Genomic DNA, 20756 nt, shown 5'->3' with positions numbered 1-20756 from the left:
AATTACTATTATTGAAACATCTTTATTTTGACGCTTCTCCAATCCTTTTCTAGATTACAGAAAGATTAATGAGTCATTGAAAAGGATTCATGTATCCTTTTTTTTTTCTTTAGCAAAATACATTAGTATAAGTCCTAGTATGGGAGAGATGAGGACTAACTACATTTCCATGTAGTACCAGTAGTATGTTTCTCTAACAGGCCTAATTATGAGGCCTCTATGAATGCTAAATGCTTTTGCTTTAGAAACTCAGTGTAATGGAAATGCTGAAAATGCTTGTTTTTCCCATTTTGACAAGGGACCATCCCTCCAAATGAAAGTCAAGTATATGATACCAGCTTCACTGAAATAGAAATCCTGAGTGTGTTATCCCAGTCCAGACCCCTGAAGGACAGCAGCTTCCTTGTGAGGTGAAGGGGTGACAGTGGTGACAGTGACAGGGCCTGAAGTTGCATCAGGTGAGGTTTAGGTTGGATATTAGGAAAAGTGTTTTATCCAGAGGGTGGTTGGGCACTGGAACAGGCTCCCCAGAGAAGTGCTCACAGCACCAAGCCTGACAGAGCTCAAGAAGCGTTTGGACAACACTCTCGGGCACGTACTGTGACTCTTGGGGTGTCCTGTGCAGGGCCAGAGCTGGATCTTAAAAGAGTCGCTTCCTACTCAGCATATTCTGTGATTCTCTTTAACTTTGGTTAAATGCCAAGCACAGCACACAGGCTTTCACACACAACTATCGTTTTTTAAATGCCAAACTCTCTATTTTTATTTTTCCCCCCAAAGGAAAATGTAAAGAACCTAGATGCGTAAACTCCATGCTACAAATCAAGGAGCAAAACACGCCGAAGGCTGACAGGAGCAGAGTAGTCGACACTGCTCCAAACGAGGGCAAGAACTGATCCTCGTCCACGCCTAGGGTTTCGACGCGATTTTATTCGTCTTCCAATCAAGCAAAAGCATTTACAGAGTTCATCGCCGTTTTCGTATTTTATTTTGTAAGAAAAACACTCTGGGCGACTCTCCGCCGACCTTACGACCCCGATGGATGCGCCCCAGACCTGTCATGGGGCGGGGCCTGCCCTGAGTGGAAAACTACCATTCCCAGGAGGCACCGCCTCCGGCCCTGGGGGCGCCGCGCCCCCCGCACAATGCACGTTGGGAGTTGGAGTTTCTTCGTCCACCGCTTTTCTCCCGACCGCCCGGCGGTTGCGCGGGGGATCCTCGGGCGCCCCGCGGTCCAGGTCGGGCGGGGCGCGCGCAGTGGAAGGGCCTGGGACGGCGGAGGTTACCAGGTAACGGTGAGTGTCTGTCTGTCCCTCTGTGTCCGTATCCCTCCGCCAGGAACCGCCCCCCGCGCCCCCGGCGGAGTGGCGGCCAAGATGGCGGCGGCGGCTGAGGCAGGAGCGTCGTGAGCGCCTCCGCCAGCCCCGTCCCGCCGCATCGGGCGAAGCGAGGCCGCGCCGCTCCTCCGCTGCCCGAAGGCGAAACGTTCGTCCGGGCAGCCCGGGCCCCGCGAGTGGCGGCCGGCGGTGGAGGAGGAGCCAGGCCGGGTGACCTCCCCTCCGGCGCGGGGTGAGCCGCCTTCTCCTGGCCCTCGCGCGGCGCTCTGCCCCTTCCTCGTCTCTTTCCCCTGGTGGCGGCGGGGCCGCGCTGGGGCTGTGGGGCAGGGCGGCGGCCCGCGAGGGTCAGGCAGTGGGCTCGGAGGCAGGCGCGGGGCGGCGGGTAAATCGTGCGGTAGCAGCGGGCTGTGCGGGCCGCGCCCCTCGCACAGGGCAGGGCGCGTTATTCGCTCTCCAAGGCGACGCCGCCGCGTTCGCGGCAGTGGAGGCGCCTTGAGCAGAGCCCGCCTACCCACGCACCCCGCGGCGCCCGGGCTTTGGCGCCGGGAAGGAGCGGGATCTCGGCCCGCCGCCCCTGGGCCAGGAGCGCCTCGCCCGCCTCAGGCGACGAGCGGTGCGGCTGGCGGAACCGCCGGGCCATCCCTCGCTCGCCGGCCCCGCTGGCGGCGACGAGATCCGCCGGGCCTGCGCTCGGCGCCCGCCGTTGGGAGCAGGTCGGGACGGCAGAGCCTGCGGGCGCTGGGAAGGCCCCGGGCTGGAAGCTGGAAGTGCCGGACACACCGCCCATAGCCAGGGTGTGTGAGTGTGCGGCTCGTGTGAGCGCTGTCCGGTGCGGCAGGAGAGGATTTGCTCTGTTGGCTGGTCCTGTGTGATGATACTGTATGGTTTGCTTTTTAAGGAGTTAATGTCCAGTGAGGAGCGTACGTCTTAAAAAGCTAAACTTAAAAAGAAATGTTTGGCCCCATTTTCAGCCTTTATGGTGCTATGATGGCTTTTTGCGACTTTATGTTTTCCATTTAATTTTTTTTTTACTTGTCAAAAGTTTTGTCTTTGCAGTATTAGGTGCTCTAGAGAGCCCCTGAATTCACATAAGTGCTATAGGAAAAAATTCTCAAGAGCATCTTTACTGTAGAAAAAAAGCCTTTTGAAGTACATACCTTTGTTTTGGTTGCGTGTTGTGTTTCTTCTGTGCAATCTGCATATTGCTGATACATGTGCAGACTCTAATTTTACATGTTTTGCATATAATTCTGCATGTTATCTTAAGTTATTATTTCTGTAGAAAGTATAGTTGAAAGTCTTTTTTTTCCTCAAATCCCTCAAAAATCTTGTACGGCAGTAGGCACATGCTCAAAAGCTTTTATACAGATCCTGTGACTTGCAAGAGCCTGAAATTGGCAATAGGTTGCTGTAGGTAGATAGGTGGATAATGAGAAGATAGCAAAGCTTTTAGAAGGGGATTTTTTGTAGAAATAGCTGGTAAAGTGAAAACAAAGCAAAAATGCATATTGATGAAATGTGTATGTGGAGGTGGGAAGCACAGCTTTATGTGAAAGAAGAAAAAACCTAGCTGAACCTCTTTGTGTTTTTCAGCTGAGTTAAAGAGGTAATATACCATCAGAGCTCTCGGACCTCAAACTTACTTGATTATAGTTCATTTGGAGGTATCTAAGAGTATGATAGGAATGTTTAGAAACTTTCTTTTTGGTAAGGGGATGCTTCTGTTAGAACACTTTAAAATCCACTTGCTGGAAATAATGAAGATACTGTTAATTTTGAGCTTGTGTTTATCAGGGCATGTTGGTGTATGCTGGGTCTTCTTGTTTGAGAATCCTGTTATTCACAATATTCCATCTGGGACAGTGAATTTGCTTCAGATGTAGTGAGAGTCTCGTACAGCAAAGATAGTTGAGAACGGGTTTTGTGAAAGTTTTAAAATAAATAAATGTGAATAGTTACTTGTATTATGTAAAGATGAATACTCCCATTTCTTTTTACAGTGGAAGATAGGGAAAAACCACTTTTGCTACGGTTTTAGTAGATTTATATAACGTGATGATGAGGAAACAGCTTACAGAATTGGACTGTAAACCCAGATGGCCTCTAATCTTCCTCATTATGGTCAGTGACATAGGTCAGGACACAGTGTCTGTTGAAATGTTGGGTTTTACACATCTACAAAGCTGAACAGTTTATCTGTAACTGAAGATAGTTTGTTAAAATCATGGCTGTTTTTAAACTGACCACTATGCATTTGCTTTGAATGCTCGTAAGTTTTAGCATGAGCTTCCCCGTGAGCTTTTTATAGGATGTACCCTCTGTTTGCATGGCCTGGTGGGCACTTCTGTTGGGATGAAGAAAGGAGTATGAGTGCTTGTGCAGGGACAGCAGGGCATAGTTGCCAAAGCAGCAGGCACTTACACCTGTTCTGGGTGTGTTATGATTGTGGTTGTGAGATGCAGAAGCAGAATGACTCCTAACTGTGTTACTGTGACCTGGGCTGGCGCACTGCCAAGTGGAGATGTGGTTATGATGTAAAGAGCATGCCTGGTAGATCCCATTTCCTTTATGATTTAGTAATTGGCTGTGTTTGCGTAGGAATACTGCTTTGTAAGTGTGCCTCTTGAGAGGGCTGTACTGTGGGATTTTGATTGAATCCTATACCTAAGCAGGATAGGTGTACTAGGACAGCTTTTAAACTTAGTTCAAGATTAATCTGTTTTCCTTCCTGGAACTGATATTAAAAAACCCAACAAGCTTCTTACTTCCTAATCTTTAGTTTTGGGTGATTTCTTCACCTTCACACAGTGAAAATTAGTATTAGATAGTTGCAGTAAAATGATGAGAAAGTGGTTCCTATCAACTTCTATATTTTTATTTTTTCAGTTAAGCTCAGGGTTATGTCCTAACATAGTGGTGGAAATGAGCAGGAAAAAGTAAATCTCTGCAAGACTGCTTTTCTTCTACATCTGTTACAGTTCTTCTTAGGTAAATTTTGTAGCTTTCTGCAGTGGAATTGTGCCAGCAGCACTTAGCTAATATAGTTAGCTATGTATTCTTCACCTTTTGGAACAGGCTAATCTAATTCTACTATCATAAAGGAATACTTTTTCTGATTTTTTCAGCTTTTTTTTGTTGTAATGCCAAAACAAGAAGTGAAAATGAAAACTTCAAAAATTTAAGTTGCTTTATATTGCACAGAGTGACACTGATGGAGAGCAGCTAAGCTTTATAAAATGCACGTTATTTTGTTTGGTTTTGGTAGAAACTGTAATGTAAATGGCAGGTCATTCACTGCTTAAATAGCTTGATGAGTGGTAATGAAAGTAAAAATCCTTTTACTGACGTCTGTTTTCCTTTTGTTTTTTCAAGTGTGTCATTCAGTACTCTGTTTTCAATATCTCAGTATTAAAATGAATGTGAAAGTTTGACATACTGCGTCTCCAGTCCTGTATCAAACAGACATCACCCTAGGCCTGAAAGTATAGGCTTTATGAATTAGAAAGCAGCATTTCTGAGCACTTATAGTTTGTTTTAAAGTGAGGACAATTGAAACTCTCAAAAAACAAAACAAAACAACCAAAAAAACCCCAAAAACTCAACTTTATTTCATAGATCAGAGGTTTAAAAGCCCCAAACCCACAACTACTATTTCTTTATTTTTTTATGCAGTTTCTGTGTTCTTCTCGTTGATACGTTTCTAGTAACAGAGCATAGTAAATGGGGAGTTTAGTTTCCTAAACAGCTTTGTGTTTTCATCTTATGATGAATATGTAGTTGTCTTCTCAGATCATGAATCTTTAAAATTTTCTATGTAAACTGATCTTAATACAGCACATTTCTTTCAACTCCTTCTTATAGATTGCTTTTATTGATCACTTGTCATGGCAACAGGAGGTGGTCCCTTTGAAGAAGGAATGAATGATCAGGACTTGCCCAGCTGGAGCAATGAGAGCCTTGACGACCGGCTGAACAACACAGTAAAATTATTCTTTTCTTTTTGTTTCCATTTGATGCTAGAACTACCAGCTAGATTCTGTTAGTGGCAGGTAACAGTGTAAACACCTAAGCCTCATCAGGCATGGCTTTGCATCCAGTGCAGCTTTACCTGGAAAACCTGAGGTAGATGTAAGCAAATAATGGGTATAATTCAGAGATTGTGAGGTCTACAGAGGTATTTATGGCAAGCATTTTGGGTAAATAAAGTAGCTAGACACAAAAGCATTGTAGGTGGCAGGAAAGTGAAAGCTATAATTTAAAAAGTTCTGAACTCCTGAAAGTGAAGGAGTCCATAGCAAAGAAGAAAAATACAACTTGAGCTTCAACTGAAGTTAATTTAATGCAGGAAATGGATTTAAAATGTTCTGCCAAGCTATTTTTAATTACGCAGTAGAGAAAATTTTATTTTATAAAGTGACATTTCCTCTAGAAAACTTAGAGCTTATTTCAATGTGGCTTGCAATTTTTACTTCTAAAATGGCAGTAAGCCCTCTCACAGAATGCAAACATTTGCTTTTTGTCTGTGTGGATAACAAATACGATTTTTCTTCTCTCTCCTTCCCCTTAAGGACTGGGGAAGTCAACAGAAGAAAGCAAACAGATCTTCAGAGAAAAACAAGAAAAAGCTTAGTGGAGAAGGTGAAACGAGACTTACTAATGACATATCTCCAGAATCTTCACCTGGAATGGAACGACGCAAGACCAGAACTTCTCATAGCTTTCCTCATGCTCGATACATGACTCAGATGTCTGTTCCAGAGCAGGCTGAACTAGAAAGGCTTAAACAAAGAATAAACTTCAGTGATCTGGATCAGGTTTGTATGAATACTAGCTCCCGCTAGAAATGTGACTGCAAAATGTGTTCAGTTAGCTCTTAATAAACTGACAGATGAGTAAAGAATCCTTTCATAAGTGATCAAGGTGAAAAAAAAAAAAAAACTTACAGGCACCATGACAACCAAATCAAAATTCTGATTTTGAACTTCAGAAAATAAGGGAAAGTTCAGGACTATGGCTTTCTCTGTTTGTGTGATAGCTGTCTTCACTTTCTTGCTCACAGCCATTAACAAATTCCTGTGTCCTCAAAGCAGTATTTCTTACTCATCATACTTGTATGCTACTTGAAAATAGCTGTTACCTTATTTTGAAAGCCTGTTCTTGAACTGCCAGTTTGTGATCCTGAGCATTATTACCCTTGTGGATTAAGCAGAGGAGTGTCATTAAAAACTGCTCCTCAGTAGAGTAGAGAATGTTATGGCACAAATTCTTGAGCCATAACTACTTTTTTGGAAATACAGCGCATTCATCCTTCCCTTGTCCAAAACTAAGGACAAGTGTGAGGGATTGATTCTTCTGGAACAAGGCATAAATTTGTGTTAACAATTTCAGAACAGAGGCTGTTAGTTCTTAACCAAAGGTTGTTGCTGACTTCTTTGGTTGTGAATATTCTTTTCAATGTGATTCATTTTGCTGACTTACAGTTTAAAGGCTGGGCAGAACTTCCTCCTCAAATGTATGTTAGGACAACATGTTGCTATTTACAGAGTTTTAAAGAAAAGCTGAAGTTCTGAGGTCTTATGTTCTGCACAGGAATATGTTGCTCTTTTATTACTGTTCTTTTCTCAAATGTACTTGTAGAAGTAGAATGCTTTTCGCTACAGTAAAGGTCGAGGTCACAGCAAAAATGAGGAACTAAATTCTGAGAAACTACAGAATGTTTTTGGTTCTCATTGTTTGGGGAGGATGGATTTGCTTTCTGAAAACTTTGTGGCAAAAAATTATTGGCACTGTCTTCAGCTAACTTTTGGCCAATTGGTGACTGATTAGGTAACTTTAAAATTAGTCTAATAATACTGTAGAAATAGTAATACAAGCAGGGGAACAAAGCAGTTTGAGAACATATTGGATGAAAAAGTAAAGCAATTGTTCTTTCTTTTGTTTGTATATAGAGAAGCATTGGAAGTGATTCTCAAGGCAGGGCAACGGCTGCTAATAACAAACGTCAACTTAATGAAAACAAAAAACCATTCAACTTCCTGTCACTGCAGATTAACACTAACAAAAGCAAAGATCCTGCCTCAGGTTCCCAAAAAAAGGAAGGTGGGGTATCAGCGCAATGTAAAGAGTTGTTTGGAGCTGCTCTAAGCAAGGATTTCTTGCAAAATTGTCAAGTGTCTGCTCAAGAAGATGGAAGGGGAGAACAAGCGATGGATAGTAGCCAGGTATTTACACAGCCTACATAGTCTACAAAATATTGACTCTTAATCTTTAGTGCTGCTTTCTAAATTTCTTCAAAGTATTAATCTTTATTGGAAATATTTTACTTCCTACTCTTCTGGAACTTGAAGAAAATGTGAAACCAAACTTAATCATCTACTGTTCTTTAGAAATCTGCTTGTTGGTAACAGAAGTAATAAAAATTTTCATTTTAGAGATTGGTTCCCTTTTATATGGCTCCTGAAAGTTCTCTCACAGTTGACTGTTTTCCTCTATTGATGAGCTCAGTTGTGTTTTAGCCTGTGTTGACCAGAAGCTGTGCTTCAGCCTTGCAACCTCCCGCATGTGTAAATCTATCCTTATAAAGGCTGTTGACTTTTAACCACTTGTGGAAGAGTGCTCAGAGGAGTGAAAGTACTAACATATCCCCCTTTCATTACTCCTTTGCTGTTGCTATCACTGTGTCTTGTGCATTGAATACGTTGCAGTTGTAGCTGAATGCATTCAGTAACTTCAGTGTCTTTGCAGATTGTGAGCAGACTAGTTCAGATTCGCGACTATATTGCTAAGGCCAGCTCCATGCGGGATGATCTTGTAGAGAAAAATGAAAGATCGGCCAATGTTGAGCGTTTATCACACCTTATAGATGACCTTAAAGAGCAGGAGAAATCCTATCTGAAATTTTTGCAAAAGATGCTTGTAAGTTTGAGAACATAATATGTTTGTTTCTGCACTGTAAGCTTTTTTTAGGAGTTGACCGTTTATGTTTTGATGGTGCTACTGAGGGTGTTGATTTTGGTATGTAATACCTTCCATAAGTCATTTTTACTGCCCCTTATATAGCTTTTGATTTGTGCCAATGAAATATTTCAGGCTAGAGAAAATGAGGAGGATGATGATCGGACTATAGATTCAGCTGTGGGATCTGGTTCTGTAGGTGAGAGCACATCGCTAAACATTGATGTGCAGTCTGAGGCTTCAGATACCACGGTAAGCTGCCTTTTAGCAATTGAGGTAGACATGAGGGCTTCATTTTGGTTTTTTTCATGGGTCTTATGATAGTGTCATCATCTGCAGTTCAGTTGAAAAATAGTAAATCCCCAAGGACTCTGTTCAGAAGGTGTCCATGCGTGTGTGGCTTTATTTTTTTAATATGAGAAAAATAGTAATGATTCTGTCACAACAATCTGAAGACTCTTTTAAATCTTTATTCTTTCTTCAAAATACAATGAAGAGTTAAATGTGTACTTTGGCAGAGAATTGACTCACATGTTTAGGAAGACATAGCTTTCTATACAGTTTTTCATCTCTAGGTTTGTTTCTGTTAGTGGGGAAAATTTTTGGGTGTTGGGTGAAGGGAGAGTTAGAAATGTATCATTAGTAGGCCATTGTCCAAGCATCTTTTTAGTGATAAGATAGAGGTATTGACCTAATACAGAAGTTTCTCTTATTTTTTGGAAAGATGGGCCCCTCTTCAGAAAATGTGTTCTGAATTTAGTGCTGAGATAAACAGTCCAATCTTCCTTTCTATTTATAAAAGTTTTGTTGTTTTTTTTAAACATGGTAAACATGTCTTGTAGTAGATACTAAAGCATTTTAATAACATAAGTTTTGTGTCTTCCTTTCTGTTACACTGAGGAAAAGTACCAGAGAGCAGGTATTCTTTCTGGCCAGTTAGCACACTGAATGTCCTATGGATAAGGAGAATTTACCTGCTTGGAAATAAAACAGTTAAAACATTAAGAAGCTTTTGTAATTATTTTTCACTTTATAAGAACTCTTTCTATCTCTGTAAGGAAATGAAATGATAGACATGGAAGATGCACTTTTAACTTAAAAAAATTAAATTTGGAAAATGCAGAAAAAGGTATGGTTTTTAAGAAGTGTCCATGTAAACTCATATTGTCTCAATATTTGCAAAATTTGTGCTTAAGTTTTTTGTTTAGCTCTTAATTTTACATCTAAGCTCTCTTTATATGCAGCTTGAATATTTTACATGCAGAGTGCATACTTCTGGTTGTATAATGTTGATTGCTATATGGAGCTTTATTGTTATGCAAATTCAAAGAATGACTAAAAATGTCTTCGCTCTTTAGCATATGTTATTAGATATTATTTTTCATTATTTGACAAGATAAAGTGGGTAGGTTTGTAACTTAAAAATGCATGCTAAGTTGGGGCACATTTTTAAAATCTAACATACTAAACTATTCGATATAGGAGGTGTCTTTTAGTTTGAGTTGTCGGCCCTGCATTGAGGACAAACTAGGGAATTCAGCTTCACAAGAACAGGTTACAGACATTGATGTTACACCAAGCCCTAAAGTGAAAAGTGAGAGAGCTGCTCTGAATGACAGGGAAATCTGGCCTTGTGGGATTAATAGCCAGGATCATGGATTGCTTTCAAAGGTACACTTCCAAATGTTACTTTAGCCTCAAATAGGGTTTATACAGGCTAGTCTTCCCCATTCCCCCATCTCCCTTATTAATTGCTTCAAATGTACTTGTTACTTACAGTGAATGTTCCCACTGGATTGCGTATCTGTATCCAGCTGTCTTTTCACTGAATTAGTCTTCTTTGCCTAGAATGTTTTTTTCTTTGAATAGAAATGTTTCACAACTTTTTCTTCTGAATTGTTAGCATTGAAAGTTAGCATTGATGCAACTCTGTACAGCAGGTGTTATGATTTTATGTAGATCATCCTTCTAAGTTTTATTGTTCCCTTCTTGGGAAAACGTGCTGTAATTGTGACTTTCAGACACTTGTCATGGTTACACTAATAGTCTGCCAATACACATTTAAACTAATACCAAATACAGAAGATGAATTAGAAATGAGTAGCCTTAACTTGTTCTGCAAATGTTTTTCTGTAGTTGTCGATATAAATATTTGGTTGGAAGGGGAAAAGCTTTCAAGGAGTGCAGTGTCTAAAATGTCTTTTTTTTCACCTGTTATGAGCTTTTTTATATCGTTGTCCTTCCTGTGATTTAATTTTTAAAAAGTCTTAAATTCAGTCATTTTTTCCCCTAAAATAAAAGGCTTTATTGTTCTGTCAAACTTACTAGTCTAATTGTAGAACTAAGTTTGAAAAACTTGTTAATGCAATTTTCATGAACTGAAGCAATTTGGTGCTTTAGATAAAGCCTGGATTATTTAATAGGTGATTGAGGCTGAGGCATATACCCTTGTTCCCTCCTGTGCTGATTTCAGTGTGTGATCTATTTTGACTCTACTCTGCTGTTTATATGAAAGGTGAGAGTTGAACAGCAGTCATCAGTGTTAGTTGCAGTGCATCTTTTAGTGACACTTCGAGGAGTTTAGAATTCTGAATGTTTTCAGCTTTCTCTGCTGAAAAGTTGAGCATTCCTTAGTACCCAGAACTAGTTAATAAGGTGTCTGCTTCTGTTCTGACATCTGATGCAGAGTATTTGGACTGAATTTTTTACTTTAGAAACTTAATACTATGTGGATAGAAGATTGTGCTTTCAAGTTAGTAGTGTTCTTTGTAAATGCTTTTTATTTTCCCTTATTTCATGTGCAAAGTGCAATTATGCAACTTCAGACAGGATCAGGATCTTAATTATGGATGTCTCATTAAAATAATTTGAGTAAAAGTTTTGATGCAAATCTCCAGCTCCTAATTAACGTAGGATGAGGAAAATAACTGAGTTTTAATATATTTTAACTGCTCAGCATGCTTTCATTCTTTCAGAACTATTTCAAAATATTGTTTGAAAACAGTGTAGACAAGGTCTATGCATGTTTTTGTTATGAAATTGATTTACCCAAACCTGGCATATTCTAGTATCAATGCCATAAATACAGCACACAGAACTAAACACATTGTAGGCTAGAAATGAGTTACTGCCCAAAACATTCTTCTGAAAATTTTAGAGATTTTAGGCCAGTAAATCAATTGCCATCTTGTGTTTTATATAGCTCCATGATGCAATGCCTTATCTTGCTTACCTTTAGCAGTCTTAAAGGTTAATACCCTCTGTTATGATTTAAAAGACAGAGAGAGGCTTGGGTTAGTCTTTGGGTCACATCAGGGCAGCTGACCAGCTTTGTAAAGAAAAAGAAAACTTAAACCCTCAGGACCTATAAGCATGTCTTGGTGATACAGGCTTCTTCCTGTTGGATGTCTGAGGTTTATTTTTAGATAAAGAACTATCAGAAAGGTGAAGCTGTTTACTTTTTTCCATTAACCAGGCTGTTAATTTATATGCACATTTTTCTTGCTTTGACACTTCTTTTACTAGTTCTCAACAGGTAAATGGTTGTAGTTACAGTAATGTTGCTCCATCTCTTGCAGGCCAGAGATCCTCAACAGGAAGCTAAAGAGGAGTTGGAGAACTTGAAGAAACAGCATGATTTATTGAAAAGAATGCTGCAACAGCAGGAGGAATTAAAGGCTCTTCAAGGAAGACAGGCAGCTCTTCTTGCTTTGCAGCATAAAGCAGAGCAAGCGATTGCTGTCCTGGATGATTCTGGTATGTGAAAAGATGGTGTCTCTTATATTATGTTAGCTTGCTGACTGAATGATGAAAGCTGGAATTGTGAAATACACATTAAAAAGTTTTTTTTAATTGCAAAGCCTCTTTCTGAAGAGTTGACCATGTAACATTATAAAATGATGGGTCGTTTAAAATCCCAGAGCTGATTACTGTGGTTTACCTGTAAAATCCCAGAAGTGTAGGTTTTTCTCCTAAGAATTGGTCTACTCAATGTTAAGATTCAAATTCAATTTATGGCAAAATTAATGTTTTCAAAATTTGAAAACAGTGAAACTTTACTCTGTGTGTAATGAAGTCATAATCTCTGGGGAAAATAATTAATATTTGTGTTTGACTTTTCTTATGAGCTGTTGGTTTCTATTTGAGGGAAAATAGGAAGAATTATTTGGGTCTTTCAACTGCCACTTGCATATTTGAATATGAACTTTGAGGCAGAGGCAAAAAGCTTTCTTTTAAATGTATTTCTCTCGTAAAACCTTTTGAAGAAAGAACTTCCAAGACTCCATTTGCAGATGTAAATATTGCAACTATGAAAGCTTGGTGTCCTGTTAATTTATTATTATGGAAATTACCTCCACTGTTGCCAGTTTAGCTATATTAAATAATTGTAGTTTTATTTCTAATAAGTTTCTATCAGCCTTAGACAAATTGGTTGCTTTCATTTTGCTCTGAACTTTTCAGCAAAACACAGAGCAAGCCTAAAGTCCTTTTGTATGGTCCTTTACAAAGCAGCTCGAGTTGTCTTATTAGTATTTTTGTAGCAGAAGGCAACTTTCAAGAGTAAAGCTGGTGGAAAGGACACAAAAATATGTGCTGTATTTTCAGAGGATCAGTATATTGATGTTGCTAAACCACACATTTTTATTTAAATAGCCTTTATTTCATTGCTGTGGAAAAATATAAATATTTTCCCCTTTTTCCATATGCCCAGTTGTAACAGAAACTACAGGTAGTGTTTCAGGAGTGAGTCTTACATCAGAACTGAATGAAGAATTGAATGACTTAATTCAACGCTTTCACAACCAACTTCATGATTCACAGGTTAGTCCTGAGATTGTACTGTATAGATTTTGCCATTATCAGTTTTTATTCTATTTAACAGTGCAGTTCAGTGTTTGTCTTGCTCATCTGTATTTGCTAGTGAAGTTATCAGAGTTCCCCCCAGACTGGAAAACTCAGCAAACTTGAAAATTCTTAGGGGTTATTAGCTGACTGATCTATGCTTTCAGTCTCATGGGTTTTCATGGAGGTCTAGAGAAATAGTTTCTTTACTGCAATTTAATTATTAACTCAGTATATTACTGGGATGTCATTAGAGTGTTTTCAGTATATTTCCCTTTATAATATTTGTTTTGGTGTTGATTCTGGTGCTGCATATTGAAGGTCCATAAGAAAGCTTTTTGTTTCTTACAATTTATTTACCTTTTATTGTAGTACTCTGAATAAAATGGAATTACTCTTTTTAGACACAGTCTGTGCCTGACAATAGAAGGCAAGCAGAAAGCCTTTCACTTACCAGAGAGATTTCACAAAGCAGAAACTCTTCAATGTCTGAACACCAGTCAGATGAGAAGGCTCAGCTTTTTAACAAGATGCGAATGTTGCAGGGTAAAAAGCAAAAGATGGACAAACTATTAGGAGAACTTCATACACTTCGTGACCAACATCTAAATAACTCTTCCTGTAAGTCAATATAGGCAGAACTGTATTTTTGTCATGAATGCCATGTTTTTAATGTGCATGTTTTGTAACATTGTCTTTCAGATTGCAATTGGTCAGTGAAATGCAGGTGATAAAAACTGCTGGGCAATATTAACGTAAATGGTATTAATGCTGTGTAAATTTCTGTCTTAATGAAAAACTCTACAAGTAACGATGATGAGTGTCAATTAGCACTTTGGTTTATAATACTGAAGATGACTCATGTGAGGATGTGATGAGTTTTTTTTCTTCAAGGCTTGTCTGTGACACATCTGGCTTGTGAAAAAAAGAGCCATATGAACTTGAGCTTTGTGTGTTTTCATCACAGTATGTCTGCATTTGTGTACTTGGCACTTCATGTGTTAGTAGCTTTATGGCAATATGGCTTTGCTCCCTCTCTGTCAAAAGGCTTTTGTGTGCGCTCATGGCAGGGACTTCAATCACAGGCCATTCTAGAGGGCCTTACCTGTCTGAGTGGTCTAGAGCTTTGGCCTTTTCTTTTAATGGCTTTGTGCTCTGTTTATTGATGCAGACCTGTCCACTTGCTGCTCTCGCTCTCTGTTTCTAACAATGCATACTGGTGACGTTTGTCCTGTGGCTGAAAGCTTCTGAGGGGTGATCACAGTGTATTCTGGTTAGCATTGTGAAATGAGGCCTTGAAGCATGCACTTAGAGAAAGACATGCTGATTTAATAGTTATGTAACTGTACCCCAATTTTTCTGTATGTATTTAATGCATATAATATGAACATATTGGGATATGATTTCATGTAGCTGGAAGAAGCAAACATCCAGTTTGTTTTACAGCAAATATACAAAAAATACTTAGCAGAGGTGAAAAATTTGCTAGGATTTTTCTTTTGATCAAAATTCAGAAATGTTAAATTTTTATAAAAAAGCAATGTAGCCCTAAGTAAACCCTTGAAAAATCTCTATGGGCAGATTCATAGCGTGAAAGCTTCTACTTCTGACATTTGATAAAGCTAAAAGGGAATAACTGAAATCTTGTTTACAAAAGCTACCTTATTACTCACTGCCTACTGACATTGCCTACAATGAAACTTAAGAAAAAAGGTTTTTTTGCTAAAGAAAGTTATTAACTGCTGTTTTGTTCTATTGATAATATTTTGTGTCATTATTTTAATAGTTTAATTCAGTTTAATTAGTTAATTAGTTTAATTCAGTTAAGCAGATTCCTTGTTATGAATTGTTCACATAAGCTGTATTTCTTTTCTGTAGTTTTTCCTGCTTCAGGTTCTCCTCAAAGGAGTGTTGATCAAAGAAGTACAACTTCAGCTGCTTCTGGTCCTGTAGGCATAGTAACTGTTGTCAACGGTGAAACAAATAGTCTGGCATCTGCTCCCTATCCTCCTGATTCCCTGGTTTCTCAAAATGAGAGTGAAGAGGATGAAAATCTAAATCCAACAGAAAAGCTTCAGTAAAAGTTCTTTAATTTTTTTTTCAGTGTTTGTTTTAGTAATTTGGAGTGTTACTTTTTTAATAAGTTGTGTTAAGTAACTATTTCCATTTTTTGATCTACCTAATTTAGTATTACGGACTACTTAGTAAACAATCTAATACAGTTAACTGAATTCAGAGCTTCAAGTGTGAAGTTCTTACAGCTTGGAAACTGGCAGTAAACTCTAAGAACTTTAAAGTACATACAACTCTACATAGATGAGTGGCAAAACAGATTACTCTTTTTTTCCTCCTCAGGAAGCTAAATGAGGTTCGTAAGAGACTGAATGAGTTACGTGAGTTAGTTCACTACTATGAGCAGACGTCTGATATGATGACAGATGCTGTGAATGAAAACACTAAGGAGGAGGAAGAAACAGAAGAATCAGAAAGTGATTCTGAGCATGAGGATCCACAGCCTGTTACAAATATTAGGTTGTTGTATTTATTGTTATCCAAAGTCTTTGTAGCTGAGTTGTTGCTTCAGGAAACCTGAAATACTTTATTTTAGTCAACCAGAAGTAACTTAAATGTGTGCTTATTACATTAACAAAATTACAGGTTTTTTTTAATTTGCGGTAACTGTTACACAGATGTCTAATAATTATCTAATCCTTGGTGTCTTATTTATTTAGATAAGTGTGAACATGTAGAAAATCACTATAAGACTTCAAAAATCTGTAATTCCTCTGGGTTTAAGTACTTAACTATGTGTATGGATTTCCACTAGAAAATTACAGGCTTAGACTAGAGAATTGGAGAAAAAAGCCCATCAGTTTACAGAGGCATTGACAGCTATAGTCTGGCATCTGCGTTTATTGAGGATCTTCACCTGGTAGAAATGAACAGTCAGTTAGCTGTGCATCATATAAAGCTTTTATAATGTAGATATATACCTGTAAGACCTAATGTATTGTTGCAGATCTAGCAGGGCATAATTTAAAGCTGCTTTGATTGTAAAAGTAATAATCTGTTGGAGAGATGAATATGGAAAACTTCCCAATGTCTGGACAGATTTTATATGGAGTTGAAGTTTGTTTGTTTGGGGGTTTTGTTGGATTTTTTTAGGGAGAGGGGTCAGAACACCTATTCGTAAAAAAGCTAGGCAGAAGACAACGAAAGTAAAATTGTATCCATACCATTTTTTAAAAAGTTAACATGAGTAATTTTTTTCACCCTAGAAACCCTCAAGGAATCAGTACTTGGAGTGAAATAAATAGCAACTCAAATGTACAGTGTGGAACTAATAACAGAGATGGAAGACATCTTAATACAGACTGTGAAATAAACAACCGATCTGCTGCTAATATAAGAACTCTAAAAATGTCTTCTGCTTTAGGTATGTTCTAAAATCTTGCAATAATTTTACTTCTTAGTGCAAATAGCTCTGATAGCTGCACAGAGTTTTGGAGATTGTTGTTTGATGAGCAGAATACTCAAGAGCCTTATCATTAAGCTATTTTTTTTCTAATGTCCAGTAATTACAGTGGACTGCAGAAGTTCAGTAATGTGTCTTTGGTATTGTTTTGTTTCCTCTTCCTGTTTCCAGACTGTCATAATAGGGAGAATGACAAACACCTCGATCTACCCCAAGGTGAAGATGATGAAGTGGAAGAAGATCGAGTTAGTGAAGATTCCATGTCTAGTCACAGAAGCAGCCTGGGTGATGTGGCTGGAGATGCCGAGTTTGAGCAGAAGATCAATAGGCTTATAGCTGCAAAACAGAAGCTTAGACAGTTACAAAACCTTGCAGCTATGGTGCAGGTATGTTGTAAATATAAACTTGTGCACAAAAATTTATCATTCGTTGTTTCATGTTATCTGTACCTTCTGATAGGGAAAAATTGCTTAATGCAGCTTTTAAAATGCTTATTTATAGTCTAGAGAAAAAGAGATCCTGTTTGATTTTTCTGATTTCAAAGGTGCTACTTCTGAGATTCAATTCAGGGATTTTCTTGGAGGATGGTAACCTAAGAGAACAGTAGTCTTTATATTTAACCTTAGCCCTGGATTACAAAATACAAACCAAGAAGTAGATCGGTATTATTTTTAAAAATATTCGACTTTTTTAAGGTTATACTGAACATTCAATATGTTTAGGTTTTTGAACCCTAGATTTTTGAACGTTGTTCAATCAGCAAGGAACATTTTTCATGAAAATCTTTAGATGTTGCAGTACTTTGGTTTGGAGGCAGTGGTTTTATTTATTTTGAGAGTTTTGAGGCCCAGCTATAAGTTGGAAGTGTTTTTAATATAGAATATCTCACGCTAATTTAGTGATGTTAGTAGTACAATGTCATGGCTCTAATGTCCCTTCAGAATGCTCACATTTGAGTACCATCTGCTGTAATGTCTGCATACTGAATACATTAAATGTATCAGGAATGAAAAGGCTTTATGTGAGAACTTCAAAATCAAGCTCAGTTGGAGCTTATGTTTTATAGTAGCAACAATATAAACACAATATTGTTATTTCAAGATAATACTCCTGTATTATTTCTTAGCATCTAGATCAGTGTTGGTTTTTATCGTCACTATAGAGATGCTAACTGTGCAGTGGTATAAATCAGAATTAGAGATGATTCAGCAGCTTCCTTGATAAATAGCCTAATTAATGGCATATCTTCAATCATATTTCCAAGGCTTGTTATGTAATCTCAGCAAAGATACAGTAGATCTGTGAGCTGTGTCATTTTTGGTTGACAGTGATCTCTCCTGTTTAGCAGAGTCTTTATGAGGAATTATTACATTGGAAAACAAAAGCAGCAGTGGCTACGGCTTTCATATTTTCAATTTGAGAACTGAAAATACAGAAATTATGAAAAAAATAAAAGCAGAATAGAAAACCAGTAGGACTTTCTCAAAAATATTTCAGATTCAGTTTTCAAGAGTAGTTTTGTTATTGTTAATATTTAAGTTCACTGATTGTGGTAAATAAGCAGTCTTGTTCACCTCAGTATCCTTCTGTTCCTCCTTGTTCTTTCTTCGTATGCTTGTATCTTTCCATCCACTGAGTCACAGGCAAGTGGTTTATGCTTCCAAAATGAGACAAATTATTTGTATTTAGAGTGGAAGTTTCAGTAGTTGAGGTTGCGCTAAATAACTTTAAATTCTCTCATTAACTCAATATATCTTAAAGTCATGATGCCATGGAGATAATGGCTTCTCAGTTTTTGATTTGTACTAAAGATAAAGCTATTCAAACTGATCAGTTTTGAAAAAATCAAACTAGACAAACTTGACAAACTAGATATGTTAAATTTTTTTTGTATCAACTTGGAAATAGTCTAATTGCCTTTCTGACATCCTTTCAGGATGATGATCCAGAACCTCAAGGAGCAATTGCAAATGCATCTAATATTGGTGACTTGTTGGGTGAGGTGGAAGAGACAAAGCAACAACCAAACAATGTCCGAGCAAGTTCCAACAAGTTAAAAAAAGATGTGCGACTGAATGAAAAAGCAAGGTAAGCCTTTGTCAGAGGACGGTAGAGCTGTGCTTTAGGCAACTTCTTGCCAAGTAACATGTGGATGACTTATTTGCACAGAGAGAAGTTCTATGAAGCTAAACTTCAGCAGCAGCAACGGGAGCTTAAGCAGTTACAAGAAGAAAGAAGAAAACTGTTTGAAATCCAGGAAAAAATTCAAGTGTTACAGAAAGCTTGTCCTGACCTTCAGGTAGGTAGAATGTATTTATTTGCTGTCTTAAGGTGTTGAACAAAGAAACATAAAATATCTTGCTCACCATTTTTTCCCTGTGAAAACTGGAAAAAGACTTAAAATTGGTAATACTTGTATACTATAAGTAGGTGGATTTTTAAACCTTGAGTTTTGCTTATGTCATTCACTTTTCAATGGTTCTTGTTCAGTGGTTAATTTCACTGTGGTTTGTCTTCAAAAGCCTTGACAGAGTCCTCAAAGATACAGAACCTTCTGTATTATATTTAGCCTGAAATTTGTCTGTCCATACTGGTCAGTCACTGCTTCATTACTTCTCTTAGTAGTCATTTGCTGATATTTTGGAACGGTGCTGTGTCTTATAAGCATGATCAACACTTTGGTGCATTTTAACTTAACTCTACAGGGCTTTACTGTTTTTCATGCTCTTTGAAGATTTAACTTCTTTCTGTGAAGTGAGCAGTAAATTATCAATATTGTGCATCTAGAACATTATATAATAATACATAAATTAAGTTTTGTTGATTCCTAGGTAAGTTTTGAAATAAGTATTTTGCCCTGATTCAAAAATCCTTTTCCCAGGATACTGACTTTCTAGCCTCATAATACTTTAACTGTTTTGGGTTTTAACTGCAGGTAAGTTTTAGAAAGCTATTATATTGTATTTTGCCATTGTGCTTTCTCTTTCAGTTGTCAGCTGGCCTGGGTAACTGCCCAGCAAATAGACAGACTTCACAAACAACATCAACTCCAGCCATGAATGAGTGTAACACAGCTGGCAAGCCTTTATTTGAGTGTGATGAATCTGTACCAATAGGCAATGAGGTATTTCATACCTGATATGCAGTGACTTAAAAAGGGTCTAGAAAGAAGTTACAGGTTGCCTGGACACATTTTAAGTAGCTGGCCTGGGGAGTGGAGTAGTAGCTATTTTAACAAAGCATGTATAACTTCTTTATTTTGTTTCTAGAAAGAAGGAAATACTGACTTGAACTGGCAAGATATTCTTCCCCAAATACAGCAATTGTTACTAAATATTAATGTGAAAGTTGAATTAATTTTGAAGTTTTACCATGAACATTGAATATCATATACTGTAGGCAGGTCATCCTTTGAGAAAATGATGAAAGTATTTGTTGAAACCTGATTTATCTCTGCATCTTTCTTCACCTTTTCCCCTGAAATTGTCTTTAATATTGACCTGGATATTACTTATTCTTTCCTGAAATTATGCTAGCATTATATTCTAATTCTTCCATTTTACTGCAAGCAGTTATGGTCTGAGATGAGAAGACATGAGATTTTAAGAGAAGAATTGCGACAGAGAAGAAAGCAGCTTGAAGCTTTAATGGCTGAAGATCAGAGAAGGAGAGAGCTTGCAGAAACAGTATCTGCTGTTGCTGCATCTCTTAAAAGTGAAGGGTCAGAAGCTCAGTGTACTCCACAGCAGAGCAGGACTGAAAAGTAAGAGCACAAGTTAATCTGTATTCATCAATGGGTGCTTCCATTGTTTATAGGATGTCAGTGTTGGTGGCAGTTTCCTGTGTTCATCTGACCACTGAATGTGATGGTTTAACAGTGCAGGAAATTAATTTCTTGACTTGTGAAGTGACTGTTACTTAGCAACTTGCCAGTTTTATGGGTTTTCCCAGCATATTTAGTCTCTTCTGTTCTACCAGTGGGGAAAAGAATCACCTAAGAAGAAGAAAATGCATGGAAAATGCCAAAAGATCAGAGTATTTTTTTTTTCATCTTTACCCATTTTATAGCATAGTAAAGTAATACATTTCCAAAACAGGCAGTAATTTCATTTATCTGTCCCAGTATTAGAAGCAGAATGCAAGTTTGC

At 38.2% G+C, this 20756-nt stretch overlaps 1 protein-coding gene across 26 annotated transcripts in view; it reads left to right on the top strand.

The window, feature by feature from the left end:
• Positions 1–1220: 1220 nt before the first annotated feature.
• The window catches only part of PCM1 (pericentriolar material 1), a 41715-nt gene continuing 22179 nt past the window's right edge, over positions 1221–20756 (top strand). For 8 of the 26 annotated variants that reach the window (XM_053975170.1, XM_053975166.1, XM_053975162.1 and 5 more), the window contains exons 1-18: positions 1268–1295; positions 5199–5317; positions 5906–6151; positions 7286–7558; positions 8082–8252; positions 8427–8543; positions 9774–9962; positions 11870–12047; positions 13003–13112; positions 13538–13754; positions 15012–15210; positions 15489–15665; positions 16412–16569; positions 16780–16994; positions 18545–18696; positions 18778–18907; positions 19598–19732; positions 20178–20371. In XM_053975170.1, the coding sequence (XP_053831145.1) occupies positions 5222–5317; positions 5906–6151; positions 7286–7558; positions 8082–8252; positions 8427–8543; positions 9774–9962; positions 11870–12047; positions 13003–13112; positions 13538–13754; positions 15012–15210; positions 15489–15665; positions 16412–16569; positions 16780–16994; positions 18545–18696; positions 18778–18907; positions 19598–19732; positions 20178–20371 (2957 nt within the window). In that variant the 5' untranslated portion in view covers positions 1268–1295; positions 5199–5221. Of the gene's footprint in view, positions 1296–1493; positions 1570–2061; positions 2132–5198; positions 5318–5905; positions 6152–7285; positions 7559–8081; positions 8253–8426; positions 8544–9773; positions 9963–11869; positions 12048–13002; positions 13113–13537; positions 13755–15011; positions 15217–15488; positions 15666–16411; positions 16570–16779; positions 16995–18544; positions 18697–18777; positions 18908–19597; positions 19733–20177; positions 20372–20756 lie in introns of those variants that run through there. The other 18 variants (XM_053975168.1, XM_053975163.1, XM_053975161.1 and 15 more) reach the window with 14 other exon arrangements.

The sequence above is a fragment of the Vidua macroura genome, chromosome 4 (assembly GCF_024509145.1).
Source record: "Vidua macroura isolate BioBank_ID:100142 chromosome 4, ASM2450914v1, whole genome shotgun sequence".
Classification (NCBI taxonomy): Eukaryota; Metazoa; Chordata; class Aves; order Passeriformes; family Viduidae; genus Vidua; species Vidua macroura.
This window is presented reverse-complemented; position numbering and strand designations above follow the sequence as displayed.